Source organism: Thalassophryne amazonica, chromosome 1, assembly GCF_902500255.1.
Source record: "Thalassophryne amazonica chromosome 1, fThaAma1.1, whole genome shotgun sequence".
NCBI classification, from domain to species: Eukaryota; Metazoa; Chordata; class Actinopteri; order Batrachoidiformes; family Batrachoididae; genus Thalassophryne; species Thalassophryne amazonica.
The window spans coordinates 110,708,575-110,728,550 of record NC_047103.1 but is presented as its reverse complement, the minus strand read 5'-3'; the positions used below and the strand labels follow the sequence as shown (position 1 = coordinate 110,728,550).

The 19,976-nt window shown below is 42.4% G+C and overlaps 1 protein-coding gene across 3 annotated transcripts in view; it reads left to right on the top strand.

Moving 5' to 3' along the window:
• The window catches only part of arl6ip6 (ADP-ribosylation factor-like 6 interacting protein 6), a 76,087-nt gene extending 61,314 nt beyond the window's left edge, over positions 1–14,773 (top strand). The window contains exons 4-5 of one of the 3 annotated variants that reach the window (XR_004561456.1): positions 1,190–1,352; positions 14,032–14,123. Coding sequence is in view for 2 of the 3 variants with exons in the window: in XM_034173423.1 (XP_034029314.1) it covers positions 14,032–14,260 (229 nt within the window). In the remaining variant the exon portion in view is untranslated. Of the gene's footprint in view, positions 1–1,189; positions 2,102–14,031 lie in introns of those variants that run through there. The other 2 variants (XM_034173423.1, XM_034173429.1) reach the window with 2 other exon arrangements.
• Positions 14,774–19,976: the final 5,203 nt, after the last annotated feature.

Below are 19,976 nucleotides of genomic sequence, written 5' to 3'. Positions count from 1 at the left end.
ATGTCATACAACTGTTGTGATTTTTTTTAAACAAAATGTAGTTGTCCCACACTATTGCCGTAATTTCCACCACAACACTGTAATGTCCTTTTAAACAGTTTGTATGAAAGATTGTTTGGGTAGTTTCTATGGAGATAAACAGTGACATCAGAGCACATGTATATAGCGCCAAATCACAAACAGTTGCCCCAAGGTGCTTTATATTGTAAGGCAATGGTGTGGTGGAAATTACATTTACAAGGCCAATAGTGCCCGTAGTTAAAGAATCACCCATACTCAAAACCTGAATTAATCTTTTTAGTCACATAGCACTACTGTTATTCTGAACACTTCTGTATATGTGGCACGTGCAGGCATACCGTGCCAGATTCATCTCAAGGTTCCCTTGAGATGAAGCTCAAATTGTTTCGATCCTGTTTTGCCGCCATCAGAATATGTAAATTGTGATTAGATGGTCCTCAGTTTGCACATGGACTGCTGTCAGATAGGTGTCCCATCTCAATGGCACCCAGAGAATTATGAACATGTGCGTGACACTCAGGGCCGCCGGCTGATTTTGAACAACTGTGTGGATTTCCACAGATGGCTGTCAGAACAGTTTGGAACTGAAATCCGACACTTTTCGGATGTGCACCAATTCATAAGTCTGACGGCACGCCGCGTAATTCCATCTATGTGTGACGGGGTTATTAACCTCCAGCACACTCTTAACATACTCGTCCTTTAAACTGCACCTGCATGTCTTTGGAAGTGGAAGGAAACCGGAGCACACAGAGCGAACACAGATTTGGGAAAACAAACTCCACAGAGAAAAGACCAGGAGATGCTATCCCATGACCGTATTAGGGATGTCGCAGTACATGTATTTGTATTGAACCGTATGGTTTGTTTCATAAAATTACACACAGAATACACAATACAACTGCATAGTATGATCATAAGCATGTGCTTATTTGTTTCCGTAAATCACTGACAAATGTGTGTGGTGTTATTCTCCACAGATGGCACAAGCCATCCTCAAGATTTAGTGTAAAACGTTAAAATGGTATCCAACAAATTCAAGTTTCTTCTGACACAAGCATGCTAATTTATCTTTTCAGGATTCACTATTTGTGAGGTGCAGTCACTGTTGTCACCCTTGCTGTCACGTTCACATCCTGGTTTCACTGTGTCTTTTTGTGTCTTCCAGACGTGAATCAGAACATGGGTTCCACCTGGGTTACTGTGTCGCTGTCCTGAATGGCATCATGGCCACGCTCACCGTCCTCTGGAGCCTCCGCTGATGTTTAAGCAACAGCATCTGACAGCTGTCAGATTCGGAGTCATATGAGGGAGTGTTATATGAACATGTGGTCAGTGTCAGAAGACGAGCAGGCACATGCTCGAGTTAAAACAAGTCCTCTGGAGTATATTTGGATTTCTCTAAAGTGGAGACAGTGTTTGGCAGCAGTTTCATTCTGTGTGAATTGAATGAAAGTACTGCACGTGTGTGTGTGTGTGTGTGTGTGTGTGTGTGTGTGTGTGTGTGTGTGTGTGTGTGTGTGTGTGTGTGTGTGTGTGTGTGTGTGTGTGTGTGTTCCACAGTAGTTCTGTAGTATGTTGAGGCAGTATCGTGTTGTATGGTCGCACAGGTTTGTCAGGGTGAACGTAATTTCATTCTTTCATGATTTCATAGATTTTATGTTGATTTGCAAATTTGTGGTGAAAAATTTTTGTTCCTATTTTTATGCTTAATTTTTAAAAAGTCTTGTCTGCTTTCCCTAAAGACTGTCAGCATACCCCTCCTGGGCAACACTGTTGGAGAGTTAAAGTGCTGCATCACTGGCACAAAAGCTTAAGTGCTCTTGTTATTGTCATGTGATCAGATCTTTTAAGCTGCAGGACAGGCTGAATTGGTCGTCCTGACATGACTGCGTTTGGCGGCCGACTGTCCACTGAATGCCGTCCAGAGTGGTGGGAGAAACGCAGCCACAAATCTCGAGCAGTCCGCATACATATTGCATGAGAGCATCTGACATGCTGCACAACACACACATGAAAGTCGAGCGGCACTGCCATTGCCTTTGCAAGTGCAAGGATTTGCGACTTGGCACTTGTGGATGCACCACATCACTGCTGTGACTGAAATGATGACATGTTTGTGCACGCAGTGCTCAGGATGGCTGTGAACTATTATATTGTGTGAAAGAGGGTGTGAAAATTCCCTGAACTTGAGGCAGACATGTAACTAATAATTAAATATTAATAATATATAATAATTAAAAAATACAAGTGGACAACCACTCAGACTTTCAGAATGATCTCCAGGAGCTTTATCTCTCAACTTCACTTGACGTCCTCACAAATAATGAAAATAAAATTAATAAATCCAGGCCACCTTGTACACATTCTTTACATAGGTATGGTACGTTGTTCCTGCATGCGTGAGAGTCCTCGCAGGCCGGCAGCATTATGCTGCGTTCACACCGGGTGCGACGTGAGCGACAGCAGCGACAGGTTGCCATGTAATCCCTATGGAACGACGCGTTTTGGTGCCAAGTCACGCAGCGTGACGCGAGTGAAGCGATTTTGAGAGATTGGTGCGTTTGTGGCGCGATATTGCGTCGCATTACGTCGCGTTGCCCTCCTCCCCATGTTGAAAAATCTGAACTTTTTCATCTCGTCACGCCACGATGACCAATCAGGGACTGAATATGTAGTGACGTGGAGATGTCTGGAGTTTGACTGAAGATATGAACATGTCCTGTATCTGGTAGCAGCCTGTGAGCAGGACTTATGCCTCTTTTGTCCTTTATTTCACAATTATGACAGAGTTTTTGGAGCGAGCAGCAGCCCCGCAGCAGGGGGAGCGGAGGTTTTTTCTTTTTATTTTACGTTCGCGCGCGAGCAAATCGTCCATGGAGATTATTTTACTTATTAATTACACAGATCTATAAAAAAGCAAATGGTGACTGGTTTCTAAACACAATTATGACAGAGTTTTTTGGGGGAAGAGCGAGCAGCAGCCCCATAGCAGGCAGCAGAGTTTTTTTTTTTTTTATTGTTTACATGTGCGCGCGTGAATGGGACATGAGGTCCTCAAACTGGGTCCTGCAGAGGCGGAAGGGCCGCTGAAAGCGGCCATCATCCAGACGCAGTTCGTGCAGCAAATAATGATACTCCCTGAATTGGGAACGTCTCATGATGTTTGTCAGCTTTCCACAACAACTCGCTCCGTGTGATCAAGGTCCGTCATGTTAACTTGACTGACAACCGGAGCTGGCGAGCGGAATGGAAGCTCCTCCTATTTGATGACGTACCGGGGTGAATTTTCGCAGCAAAAGCAGAGCGACACACCGGCGAAGGAGGCGTGTCCGTTACCACGCGACCCCCGCAAATTTGTAGCGTCTGATCGCGCCCGGTGTAAACGCGGCATTAGACTTATTTCCACTGAAGTCATTAGAAAAAAAGGAGATAAAGAGAGAGAAAAACACAATAAATGCGGTTGGTGCGGCTCCTCCATGGCCGGACAGGATACATCGAGAAGACTGACGAGGGTGAACAGCGGGACTGTGCCTTCACAGCCCGTCCATGCATAAAAATGAGTTCTGTTATATAGCGCGGTTCTTCTGTGGCCGGACAGGATGTGCAGGCTCTGATTCTTTGGAAGCGCTTAGATTAAATGAAGCCAGAACACTGGAGATGTCTTCATCTCCTGCACAGGTGATGTCCATCATATTGTCCATGCATGCACGGGGGCCATCACAGACTCAGCAGCATTAAACACATTTTCACTGCAGTCCTCAGAAAAAAATAAGAAGATAAAAGAAAAAAAAAAACCAATAAATCCGGTTCCTATGGCTCCTCCATGAATGGACAGGACCTGTACATGTATGTCAGCGGCCTGGACAGGGGGTGGGTGCCGGCCCGGTTGCACTCAGGTGGCTGGAGGCTGGTGGGCTCACTCGGCTACTTTCAGAAGCACTGTCTCTTGTTGCACACGTCTGAGTCACTTACATGAATATTTGATGAGGAAGTTTAAAGCGTGTTTTTTTTTTTTCTTTGGTCTTCAAAAAACAAGCAACACGTGGGGGCCACCCTGTGACACAGCCGAGGGGATGGCAAATGGCTTCGAACATTGTGTGAAATTCCTTTGTGGATGCCGTTCGCAAGCTGTCACAGCCCAGTGAGGGCCCAATCACACGGCACACGATGATAGCTGAACGAAGGAAAAAAGTCACAAATTGTTGAGAAAAGGTTGACGAATGAGCTTGCACTTCTCCCATCACCGAAAAACCTGCAAATCAAGAGCGCATAAGGGAACGAAACACGAGAAAAATGAACACCAACGTTGATGCTTTAAACAAAATCATATTGAAACATGCGAACGTGTGCACAGCCACTTATGGTGCACAGCTGTTTGTGGCTGTGCGCACGCACACTCCAGCTGTTAACGGTTGTCGTGTGTGTGTGTGCAGCTACAAACAGCTGGAGTGTGCGTGTGCGCACAGCCACAAACGGCTGTCGTATGTGGCTGGAACGTGCGTGTGCGCACAGCCACAAACGGCTGTCGTATGTGGCTGGAACGTGCGTATGTGCACAGCCACAAACAGTTGGAGTGTGCGTGTGGGCACAGCCATTCCAGCCACAGATGGCTTGAGCGTGTGTGTGCGCACAGCTACAAACGGCTGTCGTTTGTGGCTGTGCGCACACTCATGTTCCAGCCACAACAGCTGTCGTTTGTGGCTGTGCGCACACTCATGTTCCAGCCACAACAGCTGTTGTTTGTGGCTGTGCGCACACACGTTCCAGCCACAACAGCTGTCGTTTGTGGCTGGAACATGTGTGTGCGCACAACCTCTGCAGCCACAGACGGCTGCAACGTGCATAAATAGTTAAAGTAGTTGATAAAACGTTCTTGCCGGTGTTGTTTCTGTTTGACAGTGTTGCTTTTCGTCCCACACATGGACGAGTCACATTCAGCTCGTCGGATCTTTAGTTATTGAGCCGTTCAGATATTGTAAACTTTTGTGCAGGACATTGGACTTGGGAGGTTGGACGACAGTAAGACAGAATGCTGACAGTACAGGAACTACGCAAACAATGAGGAACCGTCAGGACAGAAAGCAAAACGGAATACGAATGAATTAAAGTTGTTGTTGGGATTGTTCACATTTTTCAACAGTTTGAAAATTCTGATGAAGTGCCAGCGACAGGAACGAAGCTGGACGATGGTTAAACGATGTCTCCAAAAGTCAGTGTAAGTCCAGATTTCTTGTTTCATTTTGGCTTCGGTGTCCTTGAGACAAGATGAGATTTATTGTCATTGTCATTACACGAGTGCAACAACAATGAAATTACGTTTACACTCCCATTACCTCAGACAAGATAGATAAGAAGGGGGAGCCAAATTCCTTCACCAAGGCCATAGACCCTTCTGGGGGAAGGGCAGGGTATTTTACCTTCAGGAGCCGAGAAGGCTGCCATGTTGATGGTAGTCGGAAAGATACAGAATTGCATTTACTGCACCTCTGACCGCCTCGAGTCCAAATTTATGAAGAATATTCTCCGGTCCTCAGCAGCACATTCCTTTGCAATGCAGCATATTTGCTCCAAGATCGTCTCCATTTTGCATTTGAGTTCAAGAGTTCACACAGTCTGCGATTAAACGGCATTGCCCAACTCATTAATCATGACAGACTTATGAGGGGACAAGATTCTGGAAGCAGCCGTCTTGCTAAGACCCATTCCTGTGGGTCAGGTCAGTACACAAACCAATCAGCGCCAAACCTCCCACCGTAAAGTGAATAAAAATAAATCCTCAACGTCTTCCACAGAGAGTGGAGCCACATGTCACACTCCGTCTCTCTCAGGCAGCGAGAGCATAGCCCGCTGGGCAGGTTCCATCAGGGATTTCCTTGTCAAAAAAAAAATGGTGCCAGTAGCATTGAGAGACCAGCTGATCAGTTCCATAGTTAATCCAAATATTTGAAGAATTCACAGTCTGGTGAAGCTGGGACTTTGAAGGTCAGAGCAGAGATAGAGAACAGAAAAAGGAGAGGGGAGGAAATGCGACCATCCTTGCCAGAGTCCCAAGCGATTGTGATCGCTTGGGACCGTTAGTTAGTGCCGTGTGACATAGGTTCAGCTGTATCTTCAATTCCATAATTGCTTTTGGGAGGGACTTTCATGATTTTATATGATGTTTGAGAACAAATGTCTTGAGTTTTTGGGGTGTTGGTGGCGGGAGGTTTTCTTCAGTGTTTACTATTAAGTGGTATTAAGTGGTAATTAATTAGAAGTATTAGAAGAATTCCTTGATTCAGGGAACATTTGTAAATTCTTATTATTCTAATTCTAATTATTTTATGTAAAATAAAGAAATTTAACTTTTTTGGAAGTCATTTAATATTTGGATGATTATTTAGATACATCAGTTTAACATCAGTTTCAAGTGCCACAAAAATAAATGGATAATGATATCTGTCATATGTCATCTTGAAACATATCTCAGGGAATTTTGTTTCTTGTCTTCATTTTTAATTTCACCTCAGTTTGTAGAGTTTTGGCATTCACATTGTGAACAGTTCTATCAGTTTGAAACTTCTTTACAATCCTCCATATTGTCTTTATGTCTGGAAGTTTTCTAACTACAAAATGACATTGATATTGTCATTGGTTTTGCACGATCAAATTGGTCTCAAAGTAGAATTCCACCAGTTTCCCTTTTTGCTTGATTGTAAGTGGCATCCTCATTGGATCAGTCTCAAACTACATCAGAAGAAATTCCTCACATATAACTTGATGTCTGGGGAAAAAAAGATTTCAGGGAAAAAAAAAAACTTTAGATTAGCTGTTGCAGAATTAGAGTCAAATGATTCTGTGGCACTTTTTTGGGACACCCTGTAGATATTGTAGAGCAGGGGTGGGGGCCAAGTGGTTAGGGTGAAAGGTTGCCAGTTCAAACCCCACTCCTGCCACATTTCTCCATGTCATGTCTGGTGTAAACGTGCCAAATAAACAAATAGGTCTACCTTGGATCTGCTGTGGTGACCCCAAGTGAAAACAAGGATGCTGCTGAAGGGACTTTTACAATTTTAGGCATCTATGGTGTCACATGTAAAAAAAATGAAGATAGAAAATGTGAAGAAATGGCTTCCCACATGGTCAGATTTATCCTTCAGTTTGAACAATGCTCTGTGCACAACACCCGTGTTACAGTAAATTCACTTGATGTGAACTCATTGCAGCTACACCTGGGATTTCAACTGAAAGGGCTTCTCAAAAACTGTAGTTACAGAATAAGGTAATTCCGAACATTGAGTGCCTCCTCACTCGATGTTCGGGTGATGACAAAAAAATAAAATAAATCCAACTGGGGCATCTGTGTCATCCGCCATGAGAACCCCAAGAGGAACCCATAGGCACTGCCATTTTGAATGTGGGTGCTATGCAATACCGTCCGTTTCATCTGCCATGAGGACCGTCACCTGTGACATCGATCAGTATCCGCCTTGTCCGCCATGAGGACACTGACGCCTGCGACATCACTTCCGGTTTGCTTCTGCATCGATCTGTCACTGGTGTTACTATGTTTGTTTTTCCTCAAAGTTGATTGGAGTTTACAAAACAAGCAAGGGAATGCGTCAAATCAACAGGTACACTGAAAACAAGGAGTCGCCGGTTTTACTAAGCACGTTGCTAAAACCTCACAAAGTACCCAGATGTACAACCGACCGAAAACGCGTCTCGGATTTCAGAGTGAGTAGTGCTGTTTCAACTTTATTGCATGTGTTTTATTTTTGGGAATCTTTGGCTGCATCACAGCATTAAAACTGCCTGGGCTGGAGCAGGTCGGGTTTCGCTGCTGTTAGTGTGCCTAGATAGAGTGGCCACACGACAAGTCGGAAAAATCGGTCACGTGACTCATGGTAACATCTTGGGTTCAAAATAGCGTTCACTGTTTATCTGCATGTAAATCCAGCTATTTTATTTATTCATTCGCTGAAAATGCCGGGTTGTGCATTTGGATGCACAAATAGACACAAGGGCTTCAAGATGTACAGATTCCTTTCAGATCTGAACAGAAGAAATATTTTAGAAAATAGCTGTGTGGGATGAAAGCAGACATCATCAAAGCTTTGAGGTAAATTTATTATTCAGTCTCTTGGGATATTTCAGGGGTCTCCTTTGACCTCGCCTCCCCCTGCCTCTCTTATCCCGCGCGTCCATTGATTTGAAAGAAGGTATTATCCAATCATTTAAATTTGAACACAATTACTCTGAGGGCTAGTCCACCACTCATTTGAACAGGATTTAAATGTGACACATTTTGACAGAATTTAAGTTTTACAGGAGATAAACAAAAACCTACCCAGACGTTCCAAGGGTCCCAGGAGCTGCAAGCTTCCAACCAGCAATTTGGTGTTCCAGCAAGCTGACAGCAAGGAGGAACCCCTAACAGTGGGCTGGCTTTGTATTTATACCCTATGCTACTACAACGTTTTTCTGCTAATCTTGGGCGTTGTCCTTCATGTGGGTGGTCTTGATCCCTCTATTTAGTGGCATGGTCCTGCCCACATGCGCTGTTCTTGAACTGATAGGAAATTTTGGGCAACAACTGCTAACTGAAAAACTGTCAGCATATCTTCAGGGCCTCACCGAAACAGGGACACATCACATTTACAAGACTTTTGAAAATGATTATATAAGTAACATATCTTCATGACAGGTTGCTAAGAAACTAATATTTGAGCAAAAGCAAATGTAATCATAACCATAACATACCTTTAATTTGGTAGACACAATACACAATTCAACAGCATTCGAACATATAACTCAAAAAATATTTGAATATATAGATATCATGTAATTAACAGTAGCTATTGATGACGTGTTTAATATGCATTGATAAATATTGATCATTACGAGCATATGAGTAATATATTCAACAGCAATATTAATATAGAAATGATGACTTCTAATAAAAGATAAATAACATTATGATGATACTGAATGGGTGGAAAAAAGCACAAAAGGTTAATGCATATTTTAAGCATATTTAGGATATATTCCTTCAAGTCCCACGTACAGTAAAACTCACCTAAACCGTCATCGTATAAACCAGATATTTGCAGTCACTGGACAAAAAAGTCCCAAAGTTTTGCTGTTCTGCTGGAAGCTCCTGTTTACTACATATTTTACAACCCCAATTCCAATGAAGTTGGGACATTGTGTAAAATGTAAATAAAAACAGAATACAATAATTTGCAAATCCTCCTTAACCTATATTGAATTGAATACACCACAAAGAGAAGATATTTAATGTTCAAACTGATAAACTTCATTGTTTTTGTGCAAATACTTGCTCATTTTGAAATGGATGCCTGTAACACATTTCAAAAAAGCTGGGACAGTGGTATGCTTACCACTGTGTAACATCACTTTTCCTAACACTCGATAAGCATTTGGAAACTGAGGACACTCATGATTGGGTATAAAAGCAGCATCCCCAAAAGTCTCAGCCATTCACAAGCAAAGATGGGGCGAGGATCACCACTTTGTGAACTGTATGAAAAAATAGTCCAACAGTTTAAGAACAATGTTTCTCAAAGTTCAATTGCAAGGAATGTAGGGATTTCATCATCTATAGTCCATAATACGAGGGCTGTCAATAAAGTATAGGTCCTTTTTATTTTTTTCAAAAACTATATGGATTTCATTCATATGTTTTTACGTCAGACATGCTTGAACCCTCGTGCGCATGCGTGAGTTTTTCCACGCCTGTCGGTGACGTCATTCGCCTGTGAGCACTCCTTGTGGGAGGAGTCGTCCAGCCCCTCGTCGGAATTCCTTTGTCTGAGAAGTTGCTGAGAGACTGGCGCTTTGTTTGATCAAAATTTTTTCTAAACCTGTGAGACACATCGAAGTGGACACGGTTCGAAAAATTAAGCTGGTTTTCAGTGAAAATTTTAACGGCTGATGAGAGATTTTGAGCTGATACTGTCGCTTTAAGGACTTCCCACGGTGCGAGACGTCGCGCAGTGCTCTCAGGCGCCGTCGTCAGCCTGTTTCAAGCTGAAAACCTCCACATTTCAGGCTCTATTGATCCAGGACGTCGTGAGAGAACAGAGAAGTTTCAGAAGAAGTCGGTTTCAGCATTTTATCCGGATATTCCACTGTTAAAGGAGATTTTTTTTAATGAAAGACGTGTGGACGGGTCCGCGCGTCGGGACGCAGCCGACGCGGTGCGGCAGCACAGGAAAAACACCTCCGTGTTGATAACCATTTGTAAAATCCAGGCGGCTTTTGATGGCTTTCAGTGGAGTGAGTATATGAGAAATTGTTTAACAGCTGGACATGTTCCAACTTGTCCTTAAGGCTTCCAACAGAGGTGTTTTTCCTGTGGCGGAGCGTCGCGGCGGTTGCGAGCCGACGCTGCAATCCGTCCGCACGTCTTTCATTAAAAAAAATCTCCTTTAACAGTGGAATATCCAGATAAAATGCTGAAACCGACTTCTTCTGAAACTTCTCTGTTCTCTCACGATGTCCTGGATCAATAGAGCCTGAAATGTGGAGGTTTTCAGCTTGAAACAGGCTGACGACGGCGCCTGAGAGCGCTGCGCGACGTCTCGCACCGTGGGAAGTCCTTAAAGCGACAGTATCACCTCAAAATCTCTCATCAGCCGTTAAAATTTTCACTGAAAACCAGCTTAATTTTTCAAACCGTGTCCACTTCGATGTGTCTCACAGGTTTAGAAAAAATTTTGATCAAACAAAGCGCCAGTCTCTCAGCAACTTCTCAGACAAAGGAATTCCGACGAGGGGCTGGACGACTCCTCCCACAAGGAGTGCTCACAGGCGAATGACGTCACCGACAAGCGTGGAAAAACTCACGCATGCGCACGAGGGTTCAAGCATGTCTGACGTAAAAACATATGAATGAAATCCATATAGTTTTAGTTTTAGTATAAAAAGGACCTATACTTTGACAGACCTCGTATAATCAGAAGATTCAGAGAATCTGGAGAACTTTCCACATGTAAGCGGCAAGGCCAAAAACCAACATTGAATGCCTGTGACCTTCGACCCCTAGGCGCCACTGCATTAAAAACTGACATCACTGTCAGTTGGGCTCAGGAACACTTAAGGAAACCATTGTCAGTTAACACAGTTTGTCGCTACATCTACAAGTGAAAGTTAAAACTCTACCATGCAAAGTGAAAGCCATACATCAACAACATCCAGAAATGCCGCCACCTTCTCAGGACCCGACCTCATTTGAAATGGACAGATGCAAAGTGGAAAAGTATGCTATGGTCTGATGAGTCAACATTTCAAATTGTTTTTGGAAATCATGCATGTCGTGTCCTTTGGACAAAAGAGGAAAAAGACCATCCAGATTGTTACCAGCGCAAAGTTCAAAAGCCAGCATCTGTGATGGTATGGGGGTGTGTTAGTGTCCATGGCATCAAGCAATCCGGTCCAGTCGAAGATTCAAGCTTCTCTACTATGCCCATGGCATGGGCAACTTATACATCTGTGATAGCACCAACAATGCTGAAGGGTACATCCAAGTTTTGGAGCAACACATGCTGCCATCCAAGCAACGTCTTTTTCAGGGACATCCCTGCTTATTTCAGTAAAATGGTGCCAAACCACATTCTGCATGTGTTACAACTGCAGGGCTTCGTAGTAAAAGAGTGCGGGTAGTAGACTGGCCTGCCTGCAGTCCAGACATACCACTGTTCCAGCATTTTTGAAACGTTGCAGGCATCCATTTCAAAATGAACAAATTGTACAAAAACAAAGTCTATCAGTTTGAACATAAAATATCTTGTCTTTGTGGTGTATTCAATTGAATATAGGTTGAAGAGGATTTGTAAATCATTGTATTCTGTTTGTATTTACATTTTACACGTCCCAACTTCATTTGGATTTGTAATAAGACTGTAGACTGAGAACATTTTCTAATCCATATCAAATGTTTTTGAAACCTCAACCTTTTGAAATTTGGCCTACAGCTGTGTTAACTGTGAATGGGAGAAAAATTGAATTAGATGATTGATCCTGGTGCCACCAAATTTTAATACAGAGCTCTGAGAGTGAGTCTGTGTGAGTGGTTATCTTAAGACTTCAGTGCTTTGTTTGTCTACAACTGGTACCTGGTGTCACTTACTAGTGACATGCTGCTATAGAACGTGTTAAACATCTGATCTCACCAAATTTAGAGAAACAAAAAATCAGAAAATATGCATTGTGCAACTGTTGTTTGTGATCTAGGCCAATGCAACTTTGTCAGTGAAGCTGATGAAAAACTGACGGTGACAGAGGTTTATTCTAATGACTGCTTTGTGGCTGCAGCAATCCAACTGAATTGTCTGCCTCTAAAATGTGTAAAAGTATTGGTCCTTTTGTGTTGAATTGTAAGAAGGCTTGTGGTTGGGGGAAAAAACTGATGTATCCAAGGTGTATTTCTCACCCACGGTTAATGCATATAGCTGGGACACCGGTGAACAGCTTATTGCTCATCGAATTTTGACATTGTTCAAGGACACTGAGGGGCCTCTTCTCACTCGATGCCAAATTTGGAAGTTCCCTCCTACCCCTCACCAGTATGATGTGGGACTGATTAGGAGCTGTGCTTTGTATATTGTGCCTAAATCTCTGGTGAATATATTATCGGGATTTATAGATGCTGTTATTGTGTTTTGTTTATGTAAACATGCAAGAAGCTCAGCGTTATTTTCAATGGGATTTGCTGTGAGCTGTGATCACTTCCTGTTCACGTCTCTGGGGGAAAGTGAAGTTTGGTCTTCAGCTCTCTGATTATGGTCCTTTACAACAACACTGTTTGTCCTGTTTGTTCCAGCTGACAGCTATCACTGCCTGGAACAATGAGATTTATACAACAAGTTGACCTGAAATGCCTGGATACTGACCTTGAGAATGTATATAAAATGTCGAATTCATTTTGCTTTTGTGAAGATCCACGCAAATTAAATGTAGCAGACACAGATTATTTGGAATATCTGTTTTAGCAAGTTTTCATCTCTTATTTACGTGATGGAAAGCATAAAAAATATCTTTTGGTTGTGTAGTGTCCATTTGCAATGGTCATCATGGGTATTCTCTATGTTGTTTAGACTATAACAACTTTCTGGCACACGAGGGATTATGGGATATCTCAATCGAGCGAATTGAAAAACAACCATTCAGACAGGAAGCTATGGATGGAAAACTGTCTTGTTTTAAAGCCAATATTCCCGGTGAAAAAGATTTGTCCTGCTGGACAATCCACCGAATGACATTTTGTTTAAGACTACTTACAGACATTAAACGCGGCGACCCCTCTTATCTCTTTCTGCTTCTGTCACCCCTGTGGCAGCCGTTGTTACACTTTCATCTTTTGTGACTCCTACTGATGTCTCTCTGTGGCACAAAGCTGGCGCTGAGAAGGTAGATGGGATTTGGAATGGTCTACATCTCCCTTCTGAGCCTTCTAAACCGTGCTTACCGTATGCCCTTTTCCACATGTATGCTATTTTGTCCATGTGTCAAAAAGAAAGGATGATGCTGGATGTTTAAAATTTAAAAATTTTCAACACCTCATGATGGATTTCATTAAATTAATCCAGCTGAGGGGTAGAAACATTGCCTTGTGCTTGTGGATATGTTTTTGAAATGGGTCGAAGCATTTCCAACAAAATATGCTTCTGCAAAAACTCAGTGGCAAAAGCTTTACTGACAGACATTGTTTCTAGATGAGGAGTGCCACAAAAATTGCTGTGGAAAGGGAAAATGGCACATTGAAAAATAAATGAACAAAATTCACAGCTGAAACTAGCCTAAATTGGGTCAAATCCTCACCCTTGGTCCTGATGTAGATGAGAATTTAGCCCACGACAGCATAATAACCTGTCACCATTTTGAAATACTGTTTGGAACACAGAACTCCATCCCAAGGTGTTGACAGGGGAAGATGCAGTGTTTGTTGATCATGAACTTGTGTCTTACTTGCATAAAACTGTCACTAGTTTTTTCTGTGTGCAGGATTCGTGTGAAGGAAGCCCTTCCATTATTAGCGTTGGAACAATCGCTGTTGGATAAGCCACTTCCAAGTGCAACTGACAACGATAACGTCATCAAGGTCGCAGAAAGGTCGATGTGGATTCACGCAATCCACTGCAAGAAAGTACTGAAAGAATTAGCCCCTACTCATGATTCCTCAACTACCGAAGAGACTTCTGACCAACTCCATTCTATCCATCATGGCTCATAGGCATCAACATCCTCCCAACATTAAGATCATATATCTGCTCTCTGGTTTTCTGTTCTTTGCAATCATCCCTATATTATGGTGGTACACTCCAATAGCAGAAAAGGGAGGTGTTTGTGCTATGTTTGGACAAGGTTGTTGCACCTTCATTTCAAATAATACAGCTTTAGATGAAAGACTGACAAAGGCCCCCAGCAGACTGCTTGCTTTATCAGTCGAGATGAAGGAACATTCTGACACAATCATTTTGTAGACCTGTTCACTAACTTCTTTGGCAAATGGAGCAAGTTGATTATGACTATACATAACTAGCAGAATGCCCTTTTTGCAGTTTGTGGCTGTTGCTGTATTTAAGCTTTAATCTAACAATGCATTAATAGAGCAGTAGGTGAACCTAAGCCCTCTACATACAACCCCTGGCAAAAATTATGGTCTCACCGGCCTTGGAGGATGTTCATTCAGTTGTTTAATTTTGTAGAAAAAAAGCAGATCACAGACATGACACAAAACTAAAGTCATTTCAAATGGCAACTTTCTGGCTTTAAGAAACACTATAAGAACTCAGGAAAAAAAATTGTGGCAGTCAGTAACGATTACTTTTTTAGACCAAGCAGAGGGAAAAAAAAATATGGAATCACTCAATTCTGAGGAAAAAATTATGGAATCATGAAAAACAAAAGAACGCTCCAACACATCACTAGTATTTTGTTGCACCACCTCTGGCTTTTATAACAGCTTGCAGTCTCTGAGGCATGGACTTTATGAGTGACAAACAGTACTCTTCATCAGTCTGGCTCCAACTTTCTCTGATTGCTGTTGCCAGAACAGCTTTGGAGGTTGGAGCCTTGTCATGGACCATTTTCTTCAACTTCCACCAAAGATTTTCAATTGGATTAAGATCCGGACTATTTGCAGGTCATGACATTGACCCTATGTGACTTTTTGCAAGGAATGTTTTCACAGTTTTTGCTCTATGGCAAGATGCATTATCATCTTGAAAAATGATTTCATCATCCCCAAACATCCTTTCAATTGATGGGATAAGAAAAATGTCCAAAATATCAACGTAAACTTGTGGATTTATTGATGATGTAATGACAGCCATCTCCCCAGTGCCTTTACCTGACATGCAGCCCCATATCATCAATGACTGTGGAAATTTACATGTTCTCTTCAGGCAGTCATGTTTATAAATCTCATTGGAACGGCACCAAACAAAAGTTCCAGCATCATCACCTTGCCCAATGCAGATTCGAGATTCATCACTGAATATGACTTTCATCCACAGTCCATGATTGCTTTTCCTTTGCCCATTGTAACCTTATTTTTTCTGTTTAGGTGTTAATGATGGCTTTTGTTTAGCTTTTCTGTATGTAAATCCCATTTCCTTTATGCGGTTTCTTACAGTTCGGTCACAGACGTTGACTCCAGTTTCCTCCCATTCGTTCCTCATTTGTTGTGCATTTTCAATTTTTGTTTTCTGTCTTGACGCTTTGATGTCTTCCTTGGTCTACCAGTATGTTTGCCTTTAACAACCTTCCCATGTTGTTTGTATTTGGTCCAGAGTTTAGACACAGCTGACTGTGAACAACCAACATCTTTTGCAACATTGCGTGATGATTTACCCTCTTTTAAGAGTTTGATAATCCTCTCCTTTGTTTCAGTTGACATCTCTCGTGTTGGAGCCATGATTCATGTCAGTCCACTTGGTGCAACAGCTCTCCAAGGTGTGATCACTTCTTTTTAGATGCAGACTAACGAGCAGATCTGATTTGATGCAGGTGTTAGTTTTGGGGATGAAAATTTACAGGGTGATTCCATAATTTATTCCTCAGAATTGAGTGAGTCCATATTTTTTTCCCTCTGCTTGGTCTAAAAAAAAGTAACTGTTACTGACTGCCACAATTATTTTTCCTGATTTCTTATAGTATTTCTTAAAGCCAGAAAGTTGCCATTTGAAATGACTTTAGTTTTGTGTCATGTCTGTGATCTGCTTTTTTTCTACAAAATTAAACAACTGAATGAACATCCTCCGAGGCCGGTGATTCCATAATTATTGCCAGGGGTTGTATATGCTTTTATTGAAATCCACAAGTATGACTGCACTGAATGAAGGAGATTCAGACTCAGACTTGTTCTTATTTCTCACTATATGGATGATTCAGAGACAGAAACTGGGGAGAATGACATATATACGAGGTCTGTGAGAAAAGTAACGGACCTTTTTGTTTTTTTCAAAAACTGTATGGATTTGATTCATATGTTTTTACGTCAGCCAAGCTTGAACCTTCGTGCGCATGCGTGAGTTTTTCCACGCCTGTCGGTTGCGTAAAATTTTCACCGAAAGCCAGATAAATTTTTCAAATGGTTTCCAGCTGCTTGTCTCTAACAGTTTCTGAAACAATTCTGATGGAAAAAAAGCCCAAATCATTCCGCCATTTCCTTGCAATGAAACGACGAGAGGGGTGGACCACTCCTCCCACAAGGCGTGCTCACAGGCGAATGACGCAACCGACAGGCGTGGAAAAACTCACGCATGCGCACTAAGGTTCAAGCTTGGCTGATGTAAAAACATATGAATCAAATCCATATAGTTTTTAAAAAAAATTAAAAGGTACGATACTTTTCTCACAGACCTTGTAAACATTATATTTGCCTTGATGAAAATGTTTACTGAAACTGTTTACTGAAATGTCAGTGTTCTACATAAAACAATAACCTTCTGAAGAATGTAACCTTATGACATATTGTTTTAACTTTGTAAAAGAGTGACAATGCAGATGCCATGTTATGTTCCCATTTGTATATAGTGCTTGATTTATTATTTTATTGATCATACGAGGTTTATTAGAAAACTAACCGGCAGTTTTATAAAAAAAAAAAAAACTATATGGATTTGAATCACGTGCGATTACACCAGACATGCTTGAACCCTCGTGCGCATGCGTGAGTTTTTTCAGGCGTGTCGGTGACGTCATCCACCTGTGGGCAGGCTTTGAGTGAGCACTGGTCCAGCCCTCTCGGCTGAAATCCTTTGTCTGAGACGCTGCTGGAGACGACGCGCGTTGCTTTATCAAAATTTTTTCAGGACCTGTGAAGGATATCCGAGTGGACACTGTTCGAGAAATTCAGCTGGTTCTCGGTGAAAGGTTTAATGGCTGATGAGAGATTGTGGAGTTTCTTTCGCTTTAAGGACAGCTCACAAAGCGGATCGGCGCGCTCGGAGGTGGCGTCCGTCTGGCTGTTTCGAGCTGAAAACATCCTAATTTAAGGCTCTGTTCACCCAGGACGTCGTCAGAGAACAGAAGTTTCAGAAGTCGTCGGCATGAGGAGTTTATGCGGACATTCCACTGTTAAAGGAGATTTTGTAATGAAAGAACGTGGGGGCAAATTCGCTGAGTCGGTTCCGTGACGACGCCGCAAATCCGTCTGCGCCGCGACAGGAAAAACACCTCCGTGTTGAAAATAAAATTCAGGCGGCTTTTGATGGCTTTCAACAAGTGAGTATTTGAGAAACTGTTTAACAGCTGGACATGTTCCAACTTGTCCGTTAAGGTTTCCAATGGAGGTGTTTTTCCTGTCGCAACCCCCCGCGGTCAGGTCCGGCCCGACATGCGAATCTGCCCGCACGTTCTTTCATTACAAAATCTCCTTTAACAATGGAATGTCCGCATAAACTCCTCATACCGACTTCTTCTGAAACTTCTCTGTTCTCTGACGACGACCTGGGTGAACAGAGCCTGAAATGTGGAAGTTTTCAGCTTGAAACAGTGAGACGCCGCCGCCTCGGAGCGCAGATCGCCGTCAGGCGCCGTGGGCCGTCCTTAAAGCGACACTTACAGACCAAAATCTCTCATCAGCCGTTAAAATTTTTACCGAAAACCAGCTGAATTTATCGAATGGTGTCCACTCAGTTGTGCCTTACAGTTTTGAAAAAATTTTGATCAAACAAAGGAGCAGTCTCTGAGCCATTCCTAAACAATGAAAAAATCGACGAGCGGGTGGGTCACTCCTCACTCAAAGACTGCCCACAGGCGAATGACGTAACCGACAGGCGTGAAAAAACTCTCGCATGCCCACGAGGGTTCAAGCATGTCTGATGTAATCACACGTGATTCAAATCCATATGGTTTTTGAAAAAAATAATAAGGTCGGATACTTTTCTAATAGACCTCGTATTATGATCAAAGGGAGGAATTGTCAAAATGACATGCTTAGTGTGAAGGTATCTGATAGACATTCCTCCAGCCTTCCCTTGCCTTATAATATAAATGATCTCTGAGTGACACTGCGGAACACAACTCTGGTCAATGGCTCACAGTGGGACATTGTATCAAGACCTCCATGTGTCCCCTGATTTTTTTGGATGAAAGAGACTCTTTGATCATCACAGCCCTGTCATTCTTGTAGATAGGACAATCATTCAGTCCAGAACTTGTTTTGACAGCCTGTTCCTGTGTTAAATAACTCTGTGTTTATATTTGAACAGATGCATTCTTTTAACACTATATGTGTAATTTCCTCCTGCCCTGATGTGGATAAAAGCTGGGCTCAGAAAGCCACACTTTACACTGTTCCAATCAGGACACCCTGGTTGGCAAAGCGTCTGGAGCACTTCATATTAAAAAGCCTGTTATTTGACAAACAGTCAATGTCTTGACTCTTCCTTCACAGAGAAGCCTGAAAATCCTTCGGCCACCACAGATACAAAAAGCTATCTCAGAGATTTCAGCTGTCAGTTTCCACTGTGAGGAACATAGTGAGGAAATGGAAGACCACAGGCACAATGCCAGTTAAGGCCCGAAGTGGCAGGCCAAGAAAAATCTCAGATAAGCTGAAGCGAAGGATGGTGAAAACAGTCATAGTCCACCCACAGACCTGCTCCAAAGACCTACAACATGATCTTGCTGCAGACAGTGTCTCTCTGCATCGTTCAACTATACAGCGCACTTTGCTATAGCACATTTGGACAAGCCAGCTTCGTTTTGGAATAAGGTGCTGTGGACTGATAAAACTAAAATTGAGTTATTTGGACATAACAAGGGGCAGTATGCATGGCTAAAAAAGAACACAGTATTCCAAGAAAAACACTTACCTTTACCTACAGTAAAATTTGGAGGTGGTTCCATCATGCTGTGGGACTGTGTGGCCAATGCAGGCACTGGGAATCTTGTTAAAGTTGAGGGTCACATGGATTCCAGTCAATATCTGCAGATTCTTGAGAACAATGTTCACGAATCAGTGACAAAGTTGAAGTTGCGCCGGGGCTGGATCTTTCAACAAGACAATGACCCTAAACACTGCTCAAAATCTACTAAGGCATTCATGCAGAGGAGTAAGTACAACGTTCTGAATGGCCATCTCATGTTATTGAAAATCTGTGGTGTCATTGTAAGTGTGCTGTCCATGCTCGGAAATCAACAAACCTGACTGAAGTGGAGATGTTTTGTAAAGATCAATGGTCCAAAATACCTTCAACCAGAATCCAGACTCTCATTGGAAGCTATAGGAAGCGTTTAGAGGCTTATTTCTGCAAAAGGAGGATCTACTAAATACTGATGTATTTTTTTGTTTTGGGGTGCCCAAATTTATTCACCTGCCTAATTTTGTTTAAAGAATTATTGCACACTTTCTGTAAATCCTGTAAACTTCATTTCACTTCTCAAATATCACTGTGTTTGTCTGCTATATGATATAAAATAAGCAGATATTTCCACAA